Below are 22508 nucleotides of genomic sequence, written 5' to 3'. Positions count from 1 at the left end.
TTTCACTTCCATACATGGCTACACTCCATACGAATACTTTCAGAAATGACTTCCTGACACTTAAATCAATACTGGATATTAACAAATTTCTCTTCTTCAGAAACGCTTTCCTTGCCATTGCCAGCCTACATTTTATATCCTCTCTACTTCGACCATCATCAGTTATTTTGATCCCCAAATAGCAAAACTCCTTTACTACTTTAAGTGCCTCATTTCCTAATCTAATTCCCTCAGCATCACCCGACTTAATTAGACTACATTCCATTATCCTTGTTTTGCTTTTGTTGATGTTCATCTTATATCCTCCTTTCAAGACACTGTCCATTCCATTCAACTGCTCTTCCAAGTCCTTTGCTGTCTCTGACAGAATTACAATGTCATCGGCGAACCTCAAAGTTTTTATTTCTTCTCCATGAATTTTAATACCTACTCCGAATTTTTCTTTTGTTTCCTTTACTGCTTGCTCAATATACAGATTGAACAACATCGGGGAGAGGCTACAACCCTGTCTTACTCCCTTCCCAACCACTGCTTCCCTTTCATGTCCCTCGACTCTTATAACTGCCATCTGGTTTCTGTACAAATTGTAAATAGCCTTTCGCTCCCTGTATTTTACCCCTGCCACCTTTAGAATGTGAAAGAGAGTATTCACTTAACACCTAAAATTCCAACAGTTTCTAGTTCATGATGGTTAGGGATCTCCTTCAAGCTAACGTTTAGTTCCTGGGGTTTACTTTTGTAGGAAACCATTCGCTCTGAACTGTAATGAAGATTGAGCAAGGGTACTTTTGGTCAATGTTTTCAGTGCGGCTAGATCTGTGCTTTTATTTAGAAAAGTTGTGTTATCAGCATACTTCCATTCTGCCCTCGCCAGTGCTGTTCTCCACTGTCCTCTGACCCAGAGATTTTCTATCTTCTTCCACATCATCTATCCACTGTTTTCGTGGCCTTCCTCTGTCTGGCCTCCATTCTTCCAGTACCCATCCCGAGGACACGCCCAAGCCATGCTATTCTTTTACTTTTTATAATTCCTTGTATGAAGTAGTCCAACTCAGTACTCATTCTAGATCTCCAGAAACCATTATTATCCTAGGTTGCCCAACAGATCTTACGCAGCAATCTATGTTCAAATATCCTGAGCTGTTGCTCATCATCACTCGTTAACGTCCATGTTTCGCATCTGTAGGTTACGGCTGGCCTCATCACGACCTTATATAGTTGCAGTTACAGCTGCATATTTAATAACCTAGAGGCCAACAATTTCTTAAACATGGGAGCATCTATTACCACTTAGGATGCGCAGTTTTATTTCAGTTAACATGGAATTTGTGCTGCTAATATTAGAGCCCAAATAGTCAAAGTTCTGCACATGTTCAAAATTGAAACCGCCTGCTGATAATCTATCCACGTTATTTTCCTTCCTGGTGAAATTCATGTACTTAGTCTTTGTTTCATTTATAGAAAGGCCTCTAGGTCTTGTGGCTTCTTTCATCTCACATATTATCCTCTATAGTGACATCCTTTTACTCTTAATTGTTACATCATTGGCACATGCACATATCTGAGTCAACTTTGCGCCTATGTAACCAGATATCCGAAGCTTCTGCATGGCTGCTTTGAGTCAGATTGAAAAGCATTGTAGAGAGTGAGTCCCCTCGTCCGACACCTTTACTAATGCTAAACCAATTGGTCAGTTCTCCATCCCCTCGCACCGCAACCTTGGAACCTGTCAATGTTGCTTGAATAAGTGAGACATACTTCGATGGCATACCAAGCAGCAACAAATCATTTAGCATTTGTGCTCTATCTAGGCTATAAAAGGCCTGCTTGAAGTCTAAGCAGAGGTTATGAAGCTCAATGTTATACTCATATCTTTTCATGTATTTACCTCAACACAAATATCTGGTCTGTTGTTCAGCTATTAGGTCGAAATCCACACTGATACTCCCCCAAAATCTCTTCTGAATATGGTGCTAACCTGTTGCAGATAATACTCGAGAAGATCTGATAGGTTACATTCAGCAAGGTAATTCCTCGGCAATTTGAACAGCAGGTCTTGTCTCCTTTCTTGTGTATTGGTTGGATTACACCTAAGGTCCATTCTTCTGGGATTCTTTCCTGATTCCATATCAACTTAAGTTTGTGGATCTGCTTTTGAAGATCAGTTCCCCATTTTTTAGCAGTTCTGCAATTATTTCATTGGTTCCTGGTGCTTTATAATTTTTTAAACAATGTGCTACCTTCCACACTTCCTCTGATGTTGGATCCTCTATTTCTGAATCTATGGTATAATAGAGTGGCTGCCCATTCCTGGTAGGATTGCCCTCCAAATTCCCTTGAAATATTCTCGCCATCTATCCACAACATCTTGTTTATCTGTCAGCAAATTTCTCTCTTTGTCCTTACAAGCTGTTATTTTTGGTCTATATTCTTGAGTTCCTTTCTTTTAGTATTTTCTGCTTTCATTCCTTTTTTACTGCTCTTCCATCTCCTCTATCTTTCTCTTCATGGCTTCCCTTTTTCTCCTCCTGCATACCCTTGCTGCCTCTATTCTCTTTCCATTATACGAGGGCAGTTCAATAAGTAATGCAACACATTTTTTTTCTCGGCCAATTTTGGTTGAAAAAACCGGAAATTTCTTGTGGAATATTTTCAAACATTCCCGCTTCGTCTCGTACAATTTCATTGACTTCCGACAGGTGGCAGCGCTGTACGGAGCTGTTAAAATGGCGTCTGTAACGGATGTGCGTTGCAAACAACGGGCAGTGATCGAGTTTCTTTTGGCGGAAAACCAGGGCATCTCAAATATTCATAGGCGCTTGCAGAATGTCTACGGTGATCTGGCAGTGGACAAAAGCACGGTGAGTCGTTGGGCAAAGCGTGTGTCATCATCGCCGCAAGGTCAAGCAAGACTGTCTGATCTCCCGCGTGCGGGCCGGCCGTGCACAGCTGTGACTCCTGCAATGGCGGAGCGTGCGAACACACTCGTTCGAGATGATCGACGGATCACCATCAAACAAGTCAGTGCTCAACTTGACATCTCTGTTGGTTGTGCTGTCACAATTGTTCACCAGTTGGGATATTCAAAGGTTTGTTCTTGCTGGGTCCCTCGTTGTCTAACCAAACACCATAAAGAGCAAAGGAGAACCATCTGTGCGGAATTGCTTGCTCGTCATGTGGCTGAGGGTGACAATTTCTTGTCAAAGATTGTTACAGGCGATGAAACATGGGTTCATCACTTCGAACCTGAAACAAAACGGCAATCAATGGAGTGGCGCCACACCCACTCCCCTACCAAGAAAAAGTTTAAAGATATACCCTCAGCCGGTAAAGTCATTGTTACAGTCTTCTGGGACGCTGAAGGGGTTATTCTGTTCGATGTCCTTCCCCATGGTCAAACGATCAACTCTGAAGTGTATTGTGCTACTCTTCAGAAATTGAAGAAACGACTTCAGCGTGTTCGTAGGCACAAAAATCTGAACGAACTTCTCCTTCTTCATGACAACGCAAGACCTCACACAAGTCTTCGCACCCGAGAGGAGCTCACAAAACTTTAGTGGACTGTTCTTCCTCATGCACCCTACAGCCCCGATCTCGCACCGTCGGATTTCCGTATGTTTGGCCCAATGAAGGACGCAATCCGTGGGAGGCACTACGCGGATGATGAAGAAGTTATTGATGCAGTACGACGTTGGCTCTGACATCGACCAGTGGAATGGTACCGTGCAGGCATACAGGCCCTCATTTCAAGGTGGCGTAAGGCCGTAGCATTGAATGGAGATTACGTTGAAAAATAGTGTTGTGTAGCTAAAAGATTGGGGAATAACCTGGTGTATTTCAATGCTGAATAAAACAACCCCTGTTTCAGAAAGAAAATGTGTTGCATTACTTATTGAACTGCCCTCGTATAATGCCTGATTTGATCTAGTATTCTGCTGCAAGCATTTCAGCTTTGCTTTCTTTTTCTGTTCCACTGTGTCTACATTCATCATACCAGTCTTCATCCCCAAGTCTCCTTACTTCTCCCAGTATATCATGTGCCGTTGTCCTCATGACATCTTTAATAGAGTTCCATTCTTTGTCTACATCATCTCCACCATCTTTTGTTTGTAACTTGTGTCTCAATCTGTTCGGCTACTCCTGAACAGTAGACCTATCTTTCAGTTGTTCTATATTCCATTTCTTTACTCTGATACTACTTCCTCTGACAGCCATGGCAAGTTTCTGTCTCACTTTTGGCTCCTAGTAGGTAATGGTCAGAACCAGAATTAGCTCCTTGGAAAGTGCGCACAATTTCCACATCACATGCCCACCTCTTTTATGTCAATATATGGTCCATTTGGCTGGCTTCATTTGTTTCTGGTATTTTCCACCCTTACCAAACACACTTCTGAATGCCTCTTCCTTTCCCAGTTTTCCATTATAGTCGCCAAGAACTATTTTGCGATCATATTTGGGTATTCTGTCGCACACCTCCTGTAGTTTATCATAGAAGATGTCTACAGTATCTTCATCTGATTCTTCCATTGGTGCATATACATTAACAAAGGTCACACTGTGAAATCTGCCTTTCATACGTAGAGTACATATTCTTTCATTATATGGTGTGAAGGCAATAACTGATCTATGCATATCCTTGGAGACTATAAACCCAACTCCATACTCCCCTTGTCTTTCATCTTTTCCTGAATAGTACATCGAGAAATTCTGCTTATAAATCTCTTCTCTTCCCTTCCACCTGATTTCCTGCAGTGCAACATCTCCTATTCCATACCTTAGCACCTCTTCTGCAACACTATTCATCACTCCTGTTTGCAACAGTGTGCGCACTTTCCATGTTCCAAACATAAGCATTGATAAATCCATATTCCTAGATAGTTTGTCTACGTAGGGGCAGTCCGGCATTCCTTGTTGAATTATTCGCAATAATAGATTTTTTACAAGGTAGGGGTATCAGCCCTGTGCTCAACTCCCAACCTGGAGGACCGGGCTTTCATTTCAGGGTTAGCTCCCCTAGAGGGGTTGACGACGTAGCCTATAGAGTTCCCCCCCTACCCTATGGTGTGGGACACACATCGTCTAACTCCTCAGTTGAGACCACTCCGGCTGGTACATATCTCAACCTCATCAGAGCACACAAACCCTCCCACCCAGCACTGGGGGTGCCTATGGTAATGCAGTGTCCCCTGGGAGGGGATCATTAATCATTAACAGAAACAATAAAGATCCAAGCACTCACATTTGTGGCACTCCAGACCTAATATAAACAAAATTTGTCTTAGTGATTAAAATTCTTCTGGGTATTAAGCCACATCATTGCTAAAAACTAACAACAATAATAAACTAAAACCGTCATTTTGGCCAAATTGCTATGGCCTTCCTCAGGGCACGACTTGTTTTGCATGGGGATAGGTGCTTCTATTTATTACAGACTATCAATGTCTGACGGCACTGTCGTAAAACTTTTAATTGGCCCTCTAATATGATTGGCTAGTCATGACGTAAGGGAAGACGGAAGGAAAGAGGCTATTCGTGGATGTCCATGTTGTCAATGATTGGTAGCAGTCCACCAATCAGCGTTCGGCTTCTGGTCGGCAAGTTTTCTTCCTGGTGTGCACAGAAGTGGACTGACAAATTTGACTTCTTTCTACCAATGCACACAACTTGTTGGCAGTTCTCTAGGAAAGATTTAAACATGTTTATACTGTTGCCATCAAAACTGTAATAGAGTAGCTTAGTCAACAAAGTATTATGCTCTACAGAATCAAAAGCCCTGTTCACGTCACAAAACATAGCCGGAGCATAGCCCCTAGCCTTGAACACAACTAGGACAAATTTTACTTGGGAATCCATTGAGTCAGTTGCAGATTTACCTTTCCTGACCCCAAATTGTTTATCACTGATTATATTTGATTTGCCCAAATAAACACCAACTTTTTTATACATTATTGTTTCGAAAATTTTAGAAAAAGAGGAGTTATGGATAAGGGCCTATAGCTAGTGGGACAGTTCTTTTCAACTTTTTTATACATGGGCACAACTAGAAATTTGTACTTTCTCAAGGAACTTACCTCCATCTAGAGATTTATTTACACAATAAGTTAGAGGATAAATTACACCGTCAATAATATCTTTAAACAAATTACATGAACAAATCATAGTAATCAACACTAGCTGAAGGTTTGAAATTTTTCCCTATTTTCAGGACAGTACTTTGATACACTCCTGTGAAAGAGCTTGGGAAAGGCTTTTCAAAGCAGTTGTCGCTGATACTAAGTCCGGTTTCAGGAGGTTCGTTTATTAACTACTAATTTCTTCAAGAGAACTGGCGTTCTATGGGTCGGAGCTTGGAATGTCAGATCCCATAATCAGGCAGGTAGGTTAGAACATTTAAAAAGGGAAATGTTCAGGTTAAAGCTAGATATAGTGGGAATTAGTGAGGTTCGGTGGCAGGAGGAACAAGACTTGTGGTCAGGTGAATATAAGATTATAAATACAAAATCAAACAGGGGTAATGTAGGAGTAGGTTTAATAATGAATAAAAAAATAGGAGCTTGGATAGGCTACTATGAGTAGCATAGTGAATGCATTATTGTAGCCAAGGTAGACACAAAGCCTAGGCGTACCACACTAGTACAAGTTTATATGCCAATTAGGTCCACAGATGAAGAGATTGACGAAATGTATGATGTTAAAAAAATATTCAGTTAATGAAGGGAGCTGAAAATTTTAGTTATGGGGGACTGGAATTTGATAGTAGGAAAAAAAAGAGAAGAAATAGTAGTAGTAGGTAAATATGGAATGGGGGGCAAGGAATGAGAGAGGAAGCCACCTGGTAGAATTTCATGCAGAGCATAGCTTAATCATAGCTAACACTTGGTTTAAGAATCATGAAAGAAGGTTGTATATGTGGAAGAGGCCTCGAGACACTGGAAGATTTCAGATAGGTTATATAATGGCAAGAGAGAGATGTAGGAACCAGGTTTTAAATTGTAAGGCATTTTCAGAGACAAATGTGGACTCTGACCACAATTTATTGGTTATGAACTGTAGATTAAAACTGAAGAAACTGCAAAAAGGTGGGAATTTAAGGAGATGGGACCTGGATAAACTGAAAGAACCAAAGGTTTGTAGAGTGTTTCCAAGAAAGCATTAGAGAATAATTGACAAGAATGGGGGAAAGAAATATGGTAGCAGAAGAATGGGTAGTTTTGAGAGATCAAATACTGAAGGCAGCAGAGGATCAAGTAGATAAAAAGATGAGGGTTAGTATAAATCCTTGGGTAACAGAAAAGGTACTAAATTTAAATGATGAAAGGAGAAAATATAAAAATGCAGTAAATGAAGCAGGCAAAAAGGAATACAAACATCTCAAAAATGAGATTGACGGGAAGTGCAAAATGGCAAAGCAGGGATGGCTAGAGGACAAATTTAAGGATGTAGAGGCATACATCACTAGGGGGTAAGACAGATGCTGCCTACAGGAAAATTAAAGGGACCTTTGGATGAAGACGAACACTTGTGTGAATATCAAGAGCTCAGATGGAAAACCAGTTCTAAGCAAAGAACGGAAAGCAGAAAGGTGGAAGGAGCATTGAGGGTCTATACAAGGGTGACGTACTTGTGGGCAAAATTATGGAAATGGAAGAGGACGTAGACGAAAATAAAATGGGGGATACGATACTGTGTGAAGAATTTGACAGAGCACTGAAAGGTCCCAGAAGTAGACAACATTCCATTAGAACTACTGATAGCCTTGGGAGAGCCAGCCAGGACGAAACTCTACCATCTGGTGAGCAAGATGTATGAGACAGGCGAAATTCCCTCAGACTTCAAGAAGAATATAGTAATTCCAATCCCAAAGAAATCAGGTGTTGACATGTGCGAAAATTACTGAACTATCAGTTTAAGAAGTCATGGCTGAAAAATACTAACACAAATTCTTTACAGATGAATGGAAAAACTGGTAGAACCCAACCTTGCGGGAGATCAGTTTGTATTCCGTAGAAATGTAGGAACACATGAGACAATACTGACCCTTCGACTTATCTTAGAAGTTAGATTAAGGAAAGGCAAACCTATGTTTCTAGCATTTGAAGACTAAGAGAAAGCAAGGAGTAAAAGACTATTTACAATTTGTACAGAAACCAGATGGCGGTTATAAGCGTTGAGGGGCATGAAAGGGAAGCTGTGGTTGGGCAGGGAGTGAGACAGGGTTGCAGCCCGATGCTGAGGGAATTAGATTAGGAAATAAGACACTTTAAGTAGTATATGAGTTTTGCTATTTGGGGAGCATAATAAATTATGATGGTCATAGTAGAGGATATAAAATGTAGACTGGCTGAGGCAAGGAAAGCATTTCCGAAGAAGAGAAATTTGTTAACACTGAGTATATATTTAAGTGTCAGGAAGTCTTTCAAGAAAGTATTTGTATGGAATGAAGCCATGTATGGGAGTGAAACATGGACGCTAAATAGTTTAGACAAGATGAGAATACAAAGATTCTAAAAGTGGTGCTACAGAAGAATCCTGAAGATTAACGTAACTACTGTGGAGGTACTGAATAGAATTGGGGAGAAGAGGAATTCGTGGCATGACTTTACTAGAAGAAGGGACAGGTTGGTAGGACATGTTCTGAGGCATCATGGGATCAACAATTTAGTATTGGAGGGAAGTGCAGCAGGTAAAAATCTTAGAGTGAGACCAAGGCATGAATACACTGAGCAGATTCAGAAGGATGTAGGTTGCCATAGTTACTCAGAGATGAAGAAGCTTGCACAGGATAGAGTAGCATGGAGAGCTGCATCAAATCAGTCTCTGGACTGAAGACAACAACAACATTTTCTTCAATGGATTGGATACAAAGTTTCTTACATTCTTCTGGGGTTATGGCTATATTCTCTTTTTGTGTAGGGTAAACAATAGAGTTAATTACACTTACAACTTCCTTGCATTTTTTTTTTTTTTCAATGTTTACTATATCATGTAGTTTCTTTGCCTCATTGATTGCCTGCTTATACTTAGCTCTAGCATACAATTCTTTATACACTTCTGATTTACCAGTTCCGTACAGTCCAGAATATAGCATAACAGTAACACAGTTATAGGAAATCCATGGATAAACATTGGGGCAATAAAATATTTTATGCTGTAATAAAAGCAAAAATATAATGAGAAAGAAATGGATCACACCAGTCATTCAATGGGCAAGAGGGAACCTGAAAAATTCATGAGGCACAAAAAATATTGAAAATCGAACCAGTAATGAAGATTACACAAACAGAGAGAGAGAGAGAGAGAGAGAGAGAGATTCCGACAGATCGCTAAAGGACATAAAGATGTTGTACTTCAAGAAAGCAAGTACCCACTTAATATGGCAAAGACTGTCTGGACTTTGATTAGCACAGACAGAAAAGAAATAAGTACCAACAATAATGAAAACATAATACCTAAAAAAAAAGAAGGAAAGGAATTTTTGGCCCCACACTTCCATCACTTCCATTTTCTATGAACACAATCTTAACTGTGGTAGACAATCTCATATGACAAAATTTCTTTAAGCAATGTAAATGTAACAATGTTTATTCCTTTCAAACAAATTATATGGAAATATAAAAAATAATCTGCAAAATGAAAAAAAAATGCCATAGGGCCTGATGACATTTGTACAAGAGTAGTTTATTACTGTTCAGAGTTTCCAGTAGAGCCACTGACATTTCTAATAAAGAAGTGCACAGAAGAATCCCTGAGCCTCAAAACCAACACAGTATTGGGCCAACTGCTTTTCACTCTCTATATAAATGATATGAGTACACTAAAGGGTCCAAATGTCATTATACATGCTGATGATATGGTCAACAGAGGCGACCAATTCCACCCGTCGGCTTTGATCAGTGACGTAAGGGTGGTGGTGTGCGTGACGTATGATGGTGCGGAGTTTAGTTTATGAGTGTGTTGTGTTTGTAGATGTTGTCTTGTTGTGGTTGGTGGTGTCCTCTGGTGGTATGCATATAGTCTGAGTGTTATGTGGTGTATTGGGTTCATTTGGGTGTTGGTGCTAGAAGTGTGCTTTTATTGCTCGTGACTGTTATAGAAGAATGGAAATTGGTTTCAATGAGTTAAGAATTAAGTTTCTGTTGTGTGTATGTTGTTGTGGTGTTGTTTGCTGTTTGTAGCACGGTAAGTCATTTAATTCAGTTTGTGGCTTCTATTGTTAGGTGTGGATATGACTTCTAGGTTTAATAGTGCACGTCTGCGGGCTAAAATGGGGACGACATGTTATCCGTTATTAAGTTTCTGCAACTTTTTGGGCTTGTGATGGAGATGGTTAGCCAGATTTCTGGCGTCTCGGACCTAGGACTGTTTGTGAATTTTTGTTTTTGTGTGGAGGGTGAAGGTCGGGGAGGGGGGAGTAGGTTGTAGGTGGGTTGGGAGTTTGTTTTGGGGTGTGTGTGTGGGGGGGGGGGGTCACTGACCTAGGGTGTAGTGACAGAACTTTCTTGTGCTAAGTAGTCTATTATTGTGTGTCTATTATTTGTGTGTTATGATGTTCAGTGGAGTTTCTATGTGTTGGTGTTATTTACTGCACATGTTGGTGGTTGATGTTTTGGTATCGGCACTAGTGGTCGATTTATGTATCTTCAGGAATTACTCAATTTCAATTTTTTTGGTATCGTCAGTTGTATTTGAGGTGAGCAGTGTCACCACACCCAAGATTTGTCGGATTCCACTATCAAACTGTACCTACAATCTAAAGAATCATGTAGACATTATGGACTATGAAATCATGAAAGAAATAATCACTGAAATGGGAGAGCTCAATGGTAAAACTTGTCATAAATGAAACAACTATCAGGGCAAACCAGTGCATAACACACATGACAAATTCATTTATATGACTATTACAAGCAAACTGATTAAATGGAATAGGCCTACTCTTTTTGCATGAATACATACAATGTTTTTAAAGCACACAGTCTATGAACTCTGCACTGACTACCGACTGTGTGTGTGGTATGGAACACTGCAAGAATCTTAAGCACCTGAACCAATAATGAAATAAAATTTATTTACAGATATAGAAGCACAATAACAAAATCCAATACTGACAAGTCGAACAATTATCACAAGAAGCTTCCTTAGGGCGTCTAATTATATTATCTGACAACTGAAGAAACTACTTTTCTTTTACCCAAGGAATGTATGATAATACAATACTATGTCAGTTAAATATATTTAAACTGAGCGTCAAATACGATCCTATATTTGGACTGATGTCATAATCGTAAATTCGACGAATAATTTGTCGATACACATAACAACATATTACTAGGAAACCAAGTTCAACGAGAATACCAAACCACTCATAACATCATCTTGACAACCCACAGCACCGACAAATGCAACGTGTATCAAATATTGTTGGAAAGGTTCTTCCGTATTTTTGTAAATGGGAACCATTATGTTAAACCATGTTACGTAGAAGGAAAATGTTATATGGTCTTACACTTGCTACACGGCTACCCTTAACTTGTTTCTAGTTTACATGGACGAATAAAAATGTGGGAACAACCGAGTTAAGAAAAATCAGTTGTTGGTATTTCAAATTACTCGCAATCCAATGCCAATAAACTTTTGGAAAAAAATAAACAAACACCATAATATTAACGTAGCTGTATTGTTTCGCTTTTAATCACAACAAACATGTACTGTAAACAATCATAAGAGAACTGTAACAGTATAGATTTGAAAATTCATTCGCAGTCAACAAGCCACCAACAAAACAACGTAAAGTATACTCACATATACACAGCTGAATTACGTATGCATAATACGACCACACGACGATCGTAACTATGAAGAGTACAGGAACCCATTTAACAGTTTGGAAGCACCACATATACAGTTTTGTACGGTTATGATCGTTCGTGTTCGATGGCATCATTTGAAACATCCATACACTTTCATTTCTCTGTCACACACACATATCTACACAAGACATAGCATGACAACTACACATCCGCATACCCAACGTGATTCCATCCAACTACCTAAGTACAAAACAAAGATATTTCAGTTACGTGACACTCCCACCAAAGATTTGTCATGTTTCACCTCACCCTGCAAATCGATAAATTAATCACAGACCATATATAGGCGTGAAAGGTGATCTGAGTAATTTTAAAAAAGTTTGCTCTGGCCCGTTTAAAATAATATAGGTATAATATTGAGGGCTATTTACATCTCTTTCATGTCATTATCAAGCTTGTGACTTTTGCAAAGACCATACCGGTACTAAGGTGTACAATTATCTTACAGAGCAAGCCTTGATCATAGTAGCGACAATAATAATAAATTACTCAGATTTAACACAAGTCTTGCAGTAATATGCTGAACATAACACTGCTAATGACACTACCACTAATACCATAACTCCTAATAAAAATAACAATAATGAAGTAGTCTCATTTTCATTTTTATAAAGCAGTTAACTTCGACTGCGGGAATGATGAGTAGCTTGAGTAGCCCAGTAGTACAGTTACCATTACATACCCGGATGAAGAAGTAGGGTCGTCGTCAAGAAATCGTAAAATGAATGCCAAAGTAAATAGTACTTCGAGATTGACACTCGCAATCATAGTGGGAGTTACTCATTATTCCTCAGCGAAATTAAATTATACAGTCATGATGGCACAACAAAATAAAATTATCCAGAGCGTCTTGGAAATCCCAAATAGAGACAGAAACCAAAATCCAAATCCAGTACTTTCTTGGTAACTTTAAATACAAATTTATAAATGCCAGCCACCAAGATGAAATAGCTGAGTGAAGCTCTCCTCGAAAATAAAATTCTGCTTTACTAGAATGCTATTCCACTCTACTTCTATCTTAGTCAATGAGGCCATGGACCTTCTGAAAGGATCTGGATTGTGCAAAATAAGCCAAATGCACGTAGCCTCTGTTGTGGTCAGTGAGGTGAAAAGGATTGTCACTAAAATTCAAAACAAAAATTCGTCTAGCTTTGACGATATTTCCACTAACGTACTTCAGCACGGTCATACTTCCATTTGTGCACTACTTTGCCTTATATTTAAAGAATCCCTTCTACAAGATACTGTCCCAGACATAATGAAGTATGACGATGCGAAATCAGTATACTAGAAAAAAACTGATGCTTCAAATTATTGCCCTGTTTTCCTTTTAACATGTTTCTCCAGTATTCTCGAGAAACTTAAAAGTAAGAGAATTGTGGAACACCTGAACATCTATAAGGTTCTTTGCTATTGTCAATTTTCTTTACCATCTTTACCAATAATGTTTTGGAAGCCCTGAACAATAGATTGGTTTCAGTTGGCATATTTTGCGATTTAGCTAAAGCCGTCGTCTGAACCATGAAATCCTCCTTTCGAAAGTGGTATAATACAGTCAAAGTGACACAATGGGAATGAGGCTTCGATCATACCTGACTGATAAAAAGCAGAGGGTGTCGTTGAATGATGGAGATGGCACAAAAGCCTCATCTGGTTGGGCAACAGTATGTAAAGGAGTGCCTCAAGGTTCTGTGCTGGACCCCTTACTCTTCCCTTTTTTTAAATGACCTTCCACTTTGTACAAAAGCTACTAACAAATTTACTTTCTTTGCACATGGTACATATTACATACCTTTCAGTTGAAAAAACACCTGACAATGACAGTGCAACATTTGCCAACTTTGTGTGCCATGGTGTCCATAAGTGGTTCAGCTGTAGTGACCTGAATTTAAAAAAAAAAGAAACATTTCCTTGGGTCTCAGAAAGTCAGGGAGGACATAAGTCTAAGCTGTAATGATGAAAATAAATAGCAAGTTGATTCTTCAAAATTAATACGCCTGCACATTGACAATAAACTAAACTGGTCTTGCCATGTTCCAGACTTGAAAAAAAGACTTAGTTCATCAACGTAAGCTCTATGTATGATAGCAGTAGCTGCTAATATTGACACTGTTAAGGCTGCTTATTTTGGCTATTTTCATTCATTTTTGCTCTGTGGAAAAATATTTTGGGGTAAGCAACCAATGTCAAATAAAGTATTTGCCACTCAGAAAAAAGCAATCCAAATTCTAAGTGGAGTTAACAGAATCCATTCATGCAGAAATCTTTTTAAAATACATATAAAATTAACAACAACCTCACAATATATCCTATCCATTATGTGCTTCATTGTTAACAAATTCCCCATGCAGAAAATCAATAGCATATACAATGACTATGACACAAGATCAAAATATGACTTGCACATTGATAGAAACAACTTGAGTCTAGTACAAAAGGTCATGTACTACTGAAGCACAAAGGCATTTAATGCACTCCCATTGGACATAAAATATTTTAACAGTGTAATGCCACAGTTTAAGAGTACATTGAAACAATACCTTCTGGAGAACTCTTTTTTAATCTTTTGAATGATTTCTTGAAGCCTGCAGCTGCCATTTTCTTCATTTCCTGTACGATTGTACAATTTCGGCCTTAGGCCATTTTCAAGTATCTAAAACGGAAGTTTCATACATTGGATACATTAATGACACTTGTGATTTTTATGTAGGAACAAGTCATATCTGTAGATATACTAGGCACATTATAACTTATTTTACAGATGCTGTTTTGGTAACATATTATATCATATACGTTGTTGCTCCTATGACATCAAATCATGCTCATAAATTAGTTTGAGGTGTTGACACTATATTAGAAGCACATCACTTTCGCCCGCAGTTGTTGCAAAGCTCTTAAATAATGTTCTTAACACTAGGAAGATTATAATTATTTTACAGAATTTTGCTATTTAACCTGCATCTGCTTTTGTTCTCTGTTGTATTTAATTATCGTTCATCATTGGTGTAAATGTGACTATATGCAATTTCTTTAAAATAACTTGTAAATATTTGTTCTGTTATTGTAGGTGCATATCATTTTTTAATAGTTGGTACAAAGATCTTATATGTCACATTTATCACAGTATTCTAATGAGATAGTACTGAGAACCACAAGGGTCAAGTAAAAATACTTTATGGTTGCTTGATGTTTTGCATTACAGTCATATTTATTAATGAGTGTAGTGATAGTTTTACATTCTGTGCTTCTGTAATGCTTCGCCCTAGAACTGGTAGAAAGTTGTCTAGGAATTTCCCATTTTTCAGGTCTTTTTGCTCTCTTAAAACTTTGTCTGATTGATCTTTTAGATGTATTCTTTAATATAAATATTTCTACATTGTGCTGGTGAAATTTGCTGTTACCAATTTGTGGCCAAACACGATAACCTATGTCAGCACGGAAATTTTTATTCAGGCTAATGACATACTTAAAGCCTAGGAAATTTATAGTTTCTAATGTGGAATAATTGTAATTTACTATTTGATTGTTTTATACCAATGTTTCATGCCAGAAAATGCCTAAACTTGTAATTATTAGCATATTTTGTTCCTAGACACATATTACAACTTGTGTCTATTAGCCCTGCTCTCATCTATAATTATGACTCATTCCATATCCATGCAGATCTTTCGTATACTGGATCAAAAGAACAAGAATAAATAAATAAATGATTCTATTGCAAGAAATGCTCTTCACAAGCGAAGAAATCCTTAAATTGCGTAGATATTTTCTTTAAGAGAAAGGCCCAAAAGACAGTCATGAAGAACAACTTAGCTCTCAGCACATCCACTATACTGTTAATAATAGGTCTGTCTGAATGTCTGATACTGTCAATAACAGACTGTTTTCTGACACTGAGGTTTCAAAACAAAATTGATATTTCTATTAATGTACATGCTCTAACAAACGATAAAAACCGGAAGAACACTGATAAAACAGACAAATTCTATAATAAGGTGGTTACCAGAGTGGTTAAGATCGCAAAACGCCATATGAAAATCTTATTGGGTGACTTTAATGTCCGAGTTTATTTATTTTTTAAGTCTTTTCGTCGCATGTACTGGTAGTAAAATGTACAAGTTGATATAGGACTTAACTCTAATCATTACAGAGAACAGTTCTCAGGGTTATATGTAGTTCTACATGTTAGAAATTACAAAAGTTACCGATCTGTACATTAATTGTAGTTCAAGTAGTCAGTTACTGAATAGAAGCAGTGGTACTATAAATACACTCCTGGAAATGGAAAAAAGAACACATTGACACCGGTGTGTCAGACTCACCATACTTGCACCGGACACTGCGAGAGGGCTGTACAAGCAATGATCACACGCACGGCACAGCGGACACACCAGGAACCGCGGTGTTGGCCGTCGAATGGCGCTAGCTGCGCAGCATTTGTGCACCGCCGCCGTCAGTGTCAGCCAGTTTGCCGTGGCATACGGAGCTCCATCGCAGTCTTTAACACTGGTAGCATGCCGCGACAGCGTGGACGTGAACCGTATGTGCAGTTGACGGACTTTGAGCGAGGGCGTATAGTGGGCATGCGGGAGGCCGGGTGGACGTACCGCCGAATTGCTCAACACGTGGGGCGTGAGGTCTCCACAGTACATCGATGTTGTCGCCAATGGTCGGCGGAAGGTGCACGTGCCCATCGACCTGGGACCGGACCGCAGCGACGCACGGATGCACGCCAAGACCGTAGGATCCTACGCAGTCCCGTAGGGGACCGCACCGCCACTTCCCAGCAAATTAGGGACACTGTTGCTCCTGGGGTATCATCGAGGACCATTCGCAACCGTCTCCATGAAGCTGGGCTACGGTCCCGCACACCGTTAGGCCGTCTTCCGCTCACGCCCCAACATCGTGCAGCCCGCCTCCAGTGGTGTCGCGACAGGCGTGAATGGAGGGACGAATGGAGACGTGTCGTCTTCAGCGATGAGAGTCGCTTCTGCCTTGGTGCCAATGATGGTCGTATGCGTGTTTGGCGCCGTGCAGGTGAGCGCCACAATCAGGACTGCATACGACCGAGGCACACAGGGTCAACACCCGGCATCATGGTGTGGGGAGCGATCTCCTACACTGGCCGTACACCACTGGTGATCGTCGAGGGGACACTGAATAGTGCACGGTACATCCAAACCGTCATCGAACCCATCGTTCTACCATTCCTAGACCGGCAAGGGAACTTGCTGTTCCAACAGGACAATGCACGTCCGCATGTATCCCGTGCCACCCAACGTGCTCTAGAAGGTGTAAGTCAACTACCCTGGCCAGCAAGATCTCCGGATCTGTCCCCCATTGAGCATGTTTGGGACTGGATGAAGCGTCGTCTCACGCGGTCTGCACGTCCAGCACGAACGCTGGTCCAACTGAAGCGCCAGGTGGAAATGGCATGGCAAGCCGTTCCACAGGACTACATCCAGCATCTCTACGATCGTCTCCATGGGAGGAAAGCAGCCTGCATTGCTGCGAAAGGTGGATATACACTGTACTAGTGCCGACATTGTGCATGCTCTGTTGCCTGTGTCTATGTGCCTGTGGTTCTGTCAGTGTGATCATGTGATGTATCTGACCCCAGGAATGTGTCAATAAAGTTTCCCCTTCCTGGGACAATGAATTCACGGTGTTCTTATTTCAAGTTCCAGGAGTGTATTATCTAAGAGGTCCTTTAAAAGCATTAATATTAAGTATTTATTTTAAATATTTGGTAACTTGCTGAATAGTTTAATCCCATATAGCAAGCACCTTTCTGATACAAACTTGTATTAGCAGGGAGTAAATGCAAGTTGCCTTTTAATCTAGTGTTGTGATTATATAAGTCACAATTTTTTCTGATCTATTACCATTTCCAATTACATTTTTTAATGCAAATTAATGTGTCAAGAATAACCATGCATGTTAGTGGTAGCATTTTCCATCTTTAAAAAACTGACTTACATGACTATCTAGCTTTGCTTCCTGTAATAATCTTAGTGGCTCCTTCCTGGATTCTGAAGGTCCCTGCGCTGCTGGTGAATTTCCCCAGAATATGAGTTGAGATTTTAAATATGCTTTAAAATATGCATTTTAAGCAGATATTAGTGCCTGTGCGTATGCCTCCTGCTAGAGCCCTTAAGATATAACAGCCTGTAATGTGTTTGTCATTAATGTATTGGGCATTTTTGTCTCATATCAGGTATCTTCGAATCCAAGTGGCAAGAAATTTTGTTACCTCTTTATTTATTCATTGATTATGTGGGAATTATAATTTTGCATTAATGTCCACCCATTACTGGCACCTGCCCAGAAAGCAAACATTATGGTGATCACCCAACACAATAATGAGCGAATTCCACACAGACCATGTTGCTTCATCTTGAAAATGCGCTCCAACATAATGAATATCAAAGTCAAAAATAGGATAAATGTAAATTATCATCACTATGTTTCAGTAATAAAGTGCAGACTCATACCTGTTAACAGAAGGAACAACACAGCAGCTGTATCCCAGTTTGACACCAATAAACGAAATGAAAAAGAAAATGAATTCAAAGACCTAGCTCAACCAGTGGAGAAACATTTAAAAAATACAAAAGATAGTTGGTTAAGGCTGTTAAAAAACAACAGGGATCAAAAAAAGGAACATATACTCTTAGCATAAGCCTAATGATAACTGTGAACAACGACTGTTTAACTGCCTAGAGGAAATGTCACACTTCCAAGAAGGAAGAGGAGTGCATCAAATATCAAACCCAAGCATTAGAAACAGCAATGGACATACATACTGAGAAGACGAAATATGAAAAGAACTCGTCAACAAGACGGACAAAACTGTGAATGAAATTAGTCCCGCAAATACCACAGAAGTTTTAAAAAGAGAATATAAGTATACAAAGCCCTCTCCCACTGTTCTCAAAGGAAAAATGGAACCTTGGAAATGTGAAATGAAGAAAACTGTGAAATCATTGCTCACCACTTTACGAAAAGCAGATGCAAGAAAAGCTATTAGTCCAATTAGAACTTTAAACCAAGAGTTCAGAATTGACTTATTCCTCCCTGGGATTGGCAACAGTTTTTTGGCAGGTTTGTGGAGGTATGTGGCTTTAGATGTCTATGCACAGGTCATGTAATTCGTGTAAATAATGGACCATCGATTTGCGTATGTGGTGATGGCACCTGATAGCGACCCAGACGAGTCCCATAGGATTTATATCAGCCGAATTTAGTCGCTGAGACATCAACATGAGTTCGCTATAATGCTCCTCAAACCACTGTAGCACGATTCTGACTCCGAGACACAGACAATTATACTGCTGAAAGATGACATCGTCATCAGAGAAGACATCAAGCATGAAAGGATGCAGGTGGTTCACAGCTGTCAGCGTGTCTTCGATTACTACCACAGGCCCCATGCAAGCGCAGGAGAATGCCTCCAATAACTTAATACTGCTCCCACCAGCCTTCATCTGTGGTTTACTGCACATTTCGAGCCAATGTTCACCTCGATGACGGCGTTTGTGGAGACGACCATCGACCTACTGCAGCAAAAATGTGATTCATTTGAAGAGCCGACACGTTTCCATTGATCAACGGTCGGATCCCGATGGTTCCTTGCGTATTGCATTCATAATTGACGGTGTCGTTGGGTCTACTTGTGGACACATAGGGATACTCTGTTATGGAGTTCCATGTTTAACAATGTCCGATGAATGGTGTACTGCAATAAATTTATACATGGATTGTGATCTTCTGGCAGAGATGGCACAGATCACCATCTATCCTAATTTATATAGCAGGCAAGCCTCCAAATACCACGTTCTGTGAAGAGTCGTGGACGTCCAACCATTTAGTACCTAGTGGTAGTTTCATTGTCTTTCTACCTCTTTCTATAGATGTTCAGGACAGTAGAAGGTGAACATACGACCAACTTCGCCCTTTTCAAGATACTCGCTCACAGACTTTGCTTAATAATAATCTGCTCTTTGTCAAAGCCGCTTATTTCAATGGAACTCCTCATTTACAGCCCATATCTTCGCTAGGGTGATGCCCCGTCGATGTCTGCTCAGCTTACATACTTTTGTTACCATGTCACTTGCCAGCAATGCCTCCAGGTGCCGTTCAACATCGTAGTGGGCGGTGGTCAAGTCGTGTTGGCCCATCAGTGTGTATTTGTTTTGATGTTCCCTACCTCCCGTATTGATTTGAATGAATAGTTTCAGAACACCCTGTCTACAACAGATGCACGAGCTCTACTGCCCACGTGAGCAGTGTGCGTACAGTGGGGTTTCGATCACGTCAGTACAAATGACTCGCTTTTCATTATGTCGAGACAGACAGATTCTCAGTTTGATGAAGTGTGCACCTCATGTATTTGCAATTGAATACTGAAATGCCTCACCATGTCCAGAGTTGGGTGCAGAGCATCGCCAGTACTTCAGATAGATTTCAACTGTGTGGACCATTGATGGTACATGCTGCACACCCTTAGCCTGTTTAAGGGTTGGACCAGCGTCTGTACAGTATGCATATATTTCTGAGAGGAGACCTACAAAGTACATAATCGACAGTACATTCATCTCCTCTTTCACGATACCGATAACCTGATTATTGACAGGTGCTATGCCATTAAGAATTACTGGTTGCATAACTAGAGTTGTCGAGTGCGTTGGGTGGCACCTTATTGCTTTGTAGGGATCACAGCCCTTCACCTAATAGATGAAGCTGTCGGTGTCCATATTAAGTAACTTTGGATCACAGCCATTCACCTAATAGATGAAGCTATCAGTATCCATATTAAGTAACTTTGGATCTATGAAGTGAGTTTTCCCAAATTCATAATGGAACTGGTACATATGGAGTTTGGATAGGTCCAATATACACATACCGACATAAACAGTTTTCATGAACTCTACTGAAACCTTATCAATCTCCAGAGCAACGAAACCTTTGTTGAAGATCGTAGCCCATTTAAAATTTAGCCTGGCTATATAATCTGCTCTGCCATAGTGCCCCTTCCAACAGGTAACTAAGCGAATTTCGCTATGTTCTCTAATATTTTCCATAGTTTTGTTAAAAATTGCATTGCACATAAGCTTTTAAAATTCTTTCTGAAATGTACACATCTCGAGAGCCCTCTTTTTCGTATGTAAATCAATGTATTCCTTCAATCAGGGACACTGCTTGGAGGAAATAGAGCGAATTACCCTATCCAGTTGCAACTCCAACTTGAGACATTGGTCGAGATTACCTTGTTTCACCTCCAGTATTGTCATCATGGGAACCGTTTTCCAGAACCTGATGATCTGGAAAAAACAATAAATCACTATGCTCATCATGAAAACTTATAGGGTGTTTTAAATCTACCTCTAAAGTGTACCATGTTTCAGAACCTTCTCGTATATGTTCGATTCTTTTACCCAACCTGGTGCATTCCTTATTGGAAGCCATCGAAACCCTTCAACAGGAAGAGGTTGCTGCATAGCTTGCCTGTTTGTTTACATCAAAGTACATGATGCAGCTTAAATCACCAGATACCTTGAACTGTTCATGCATTCATGGCTTGTTTGCCTTGGTGTGCCTATGGACACATCGACAAGGCTGCCGCGAATCCCTAATTCAACAATCAACAACATGTCTACATTGGTCAAGAGTTCAATTTTGACCTGTATCCTTGTCAACATAGCACTCCACGAAAGCCCTGCTAGATGTAGTTGTAAACAGGATCCAGTTCGCATGTATGCAGGCATACACTCTGGAATCGTTTGAACATATCTGTAAGTAAGCGCATTTCCATACCAACATGAAGTATCACATACTCCTTTAAATTAGGGATATCAATTCTTGCCATACACACACTACATTCCCATACTCCACATCTGACATGGCTGAAGGGTGCGTTTTAGGTGGAAATGTAAGATTAGGTCAACCTAATGGAAGGGCTGGAGCCCCACATAGTTGCTGCAACATTTACTCCCCTTTAAATATAGTTTCCTTTACTGAATTATTGAAAGACTCGAGTAGATACCTCAATTTTAAATGTAATAAAGAGTAATTAAGCAGACACCACATATGACACTTCACAGTACATGAGTTTAATTAGAAAAATATTCTAAGAGCTGCCACAATTTTAAATTACCAATAAACAGTTATTATCCAAATAGCCCCAAATGTCTTCTTATGTTAGTATACCCTAGCTTAAGATAAATATTCTAACAGCTGCCACATTTTTTTTTTAAATGGCAGAACAGTTATTAAACAGACAACTCATATGACATCTTAGTATTCATCAGCTTAAGAAAGATATTCTGACAAATGTCACAATTTTTTTAAAAATATCAAACTAATCATTAAGTAGATAGTTCATACAACTTTTTAGTATTCAACAGCTTAAGTAAAATATTCTAACAGCTGCCACTTTTTTTTAGAATAGTAACACAGTCATTAAGCAGACATCTCATATGACTTCTTGTTATTCACCAGCCTATGAAAAACATTCTAACAGCCATTGCAGTTTTTTAAAATAGCAAATAGGTACTTAATCAGGCATGTGAAACACTAAGTTGCTATGTATCAGCTCAAGCCACAATTGTGTTTCAAGAACATGCTTATACTTTAGTA

The 22508-nt window shown here is 39.7% G+C and overlaps 1 protein-coding gene across 2 annotated transcripts in view; it reads right to left on the bottom strand.

Moving 5' to 3' along the window:
* The window catches only part of LOC124556684 (palmitoyltransferase ZDHHC20-B), a 254800-nt gene extending 242725 nt beyond the window's left edge, over positions 1 to 12075 (bottom strand). For both annotated transcript variants that reach the window (XM_047130651.1, XM_047130652.1), the window contains exon 1: positions 11803 to 12075. In XM_047130651.1, the coding sequence (XP_046986607.1) occupies positions 11803 to 11953 (151 nt within the window). In that variant the 5' untranslated portion in view covers positions 11954 to 12075. The remainder of the gene's footprint in view (positions 1 to 11802) is intronic.
* Positions 12076 to 22508: the final 10433 nt, after the last annotated feature.

The sequence above is a fragment of the Schistocerca americana genome, chromosome X, assembly GCF_021461395.2.
Source record: "Schistocerca americana isolate TAMUIC-IGC-003095 chromosome X, iqSchAmer2.1, whole genome shotgun sequence".
NCBI classification, from domain to species: Eukaryota; Metazoa; Arthropoda; class Insecta; order Orthoptera; family Acrididae; genus Schistocerca; species Schistocerca americana.
The sequence above is the reverse complement of the archived record's forward strand: the minus strand, read 5'-3'. Positions and strand labels throughout refer to the sequence as shown.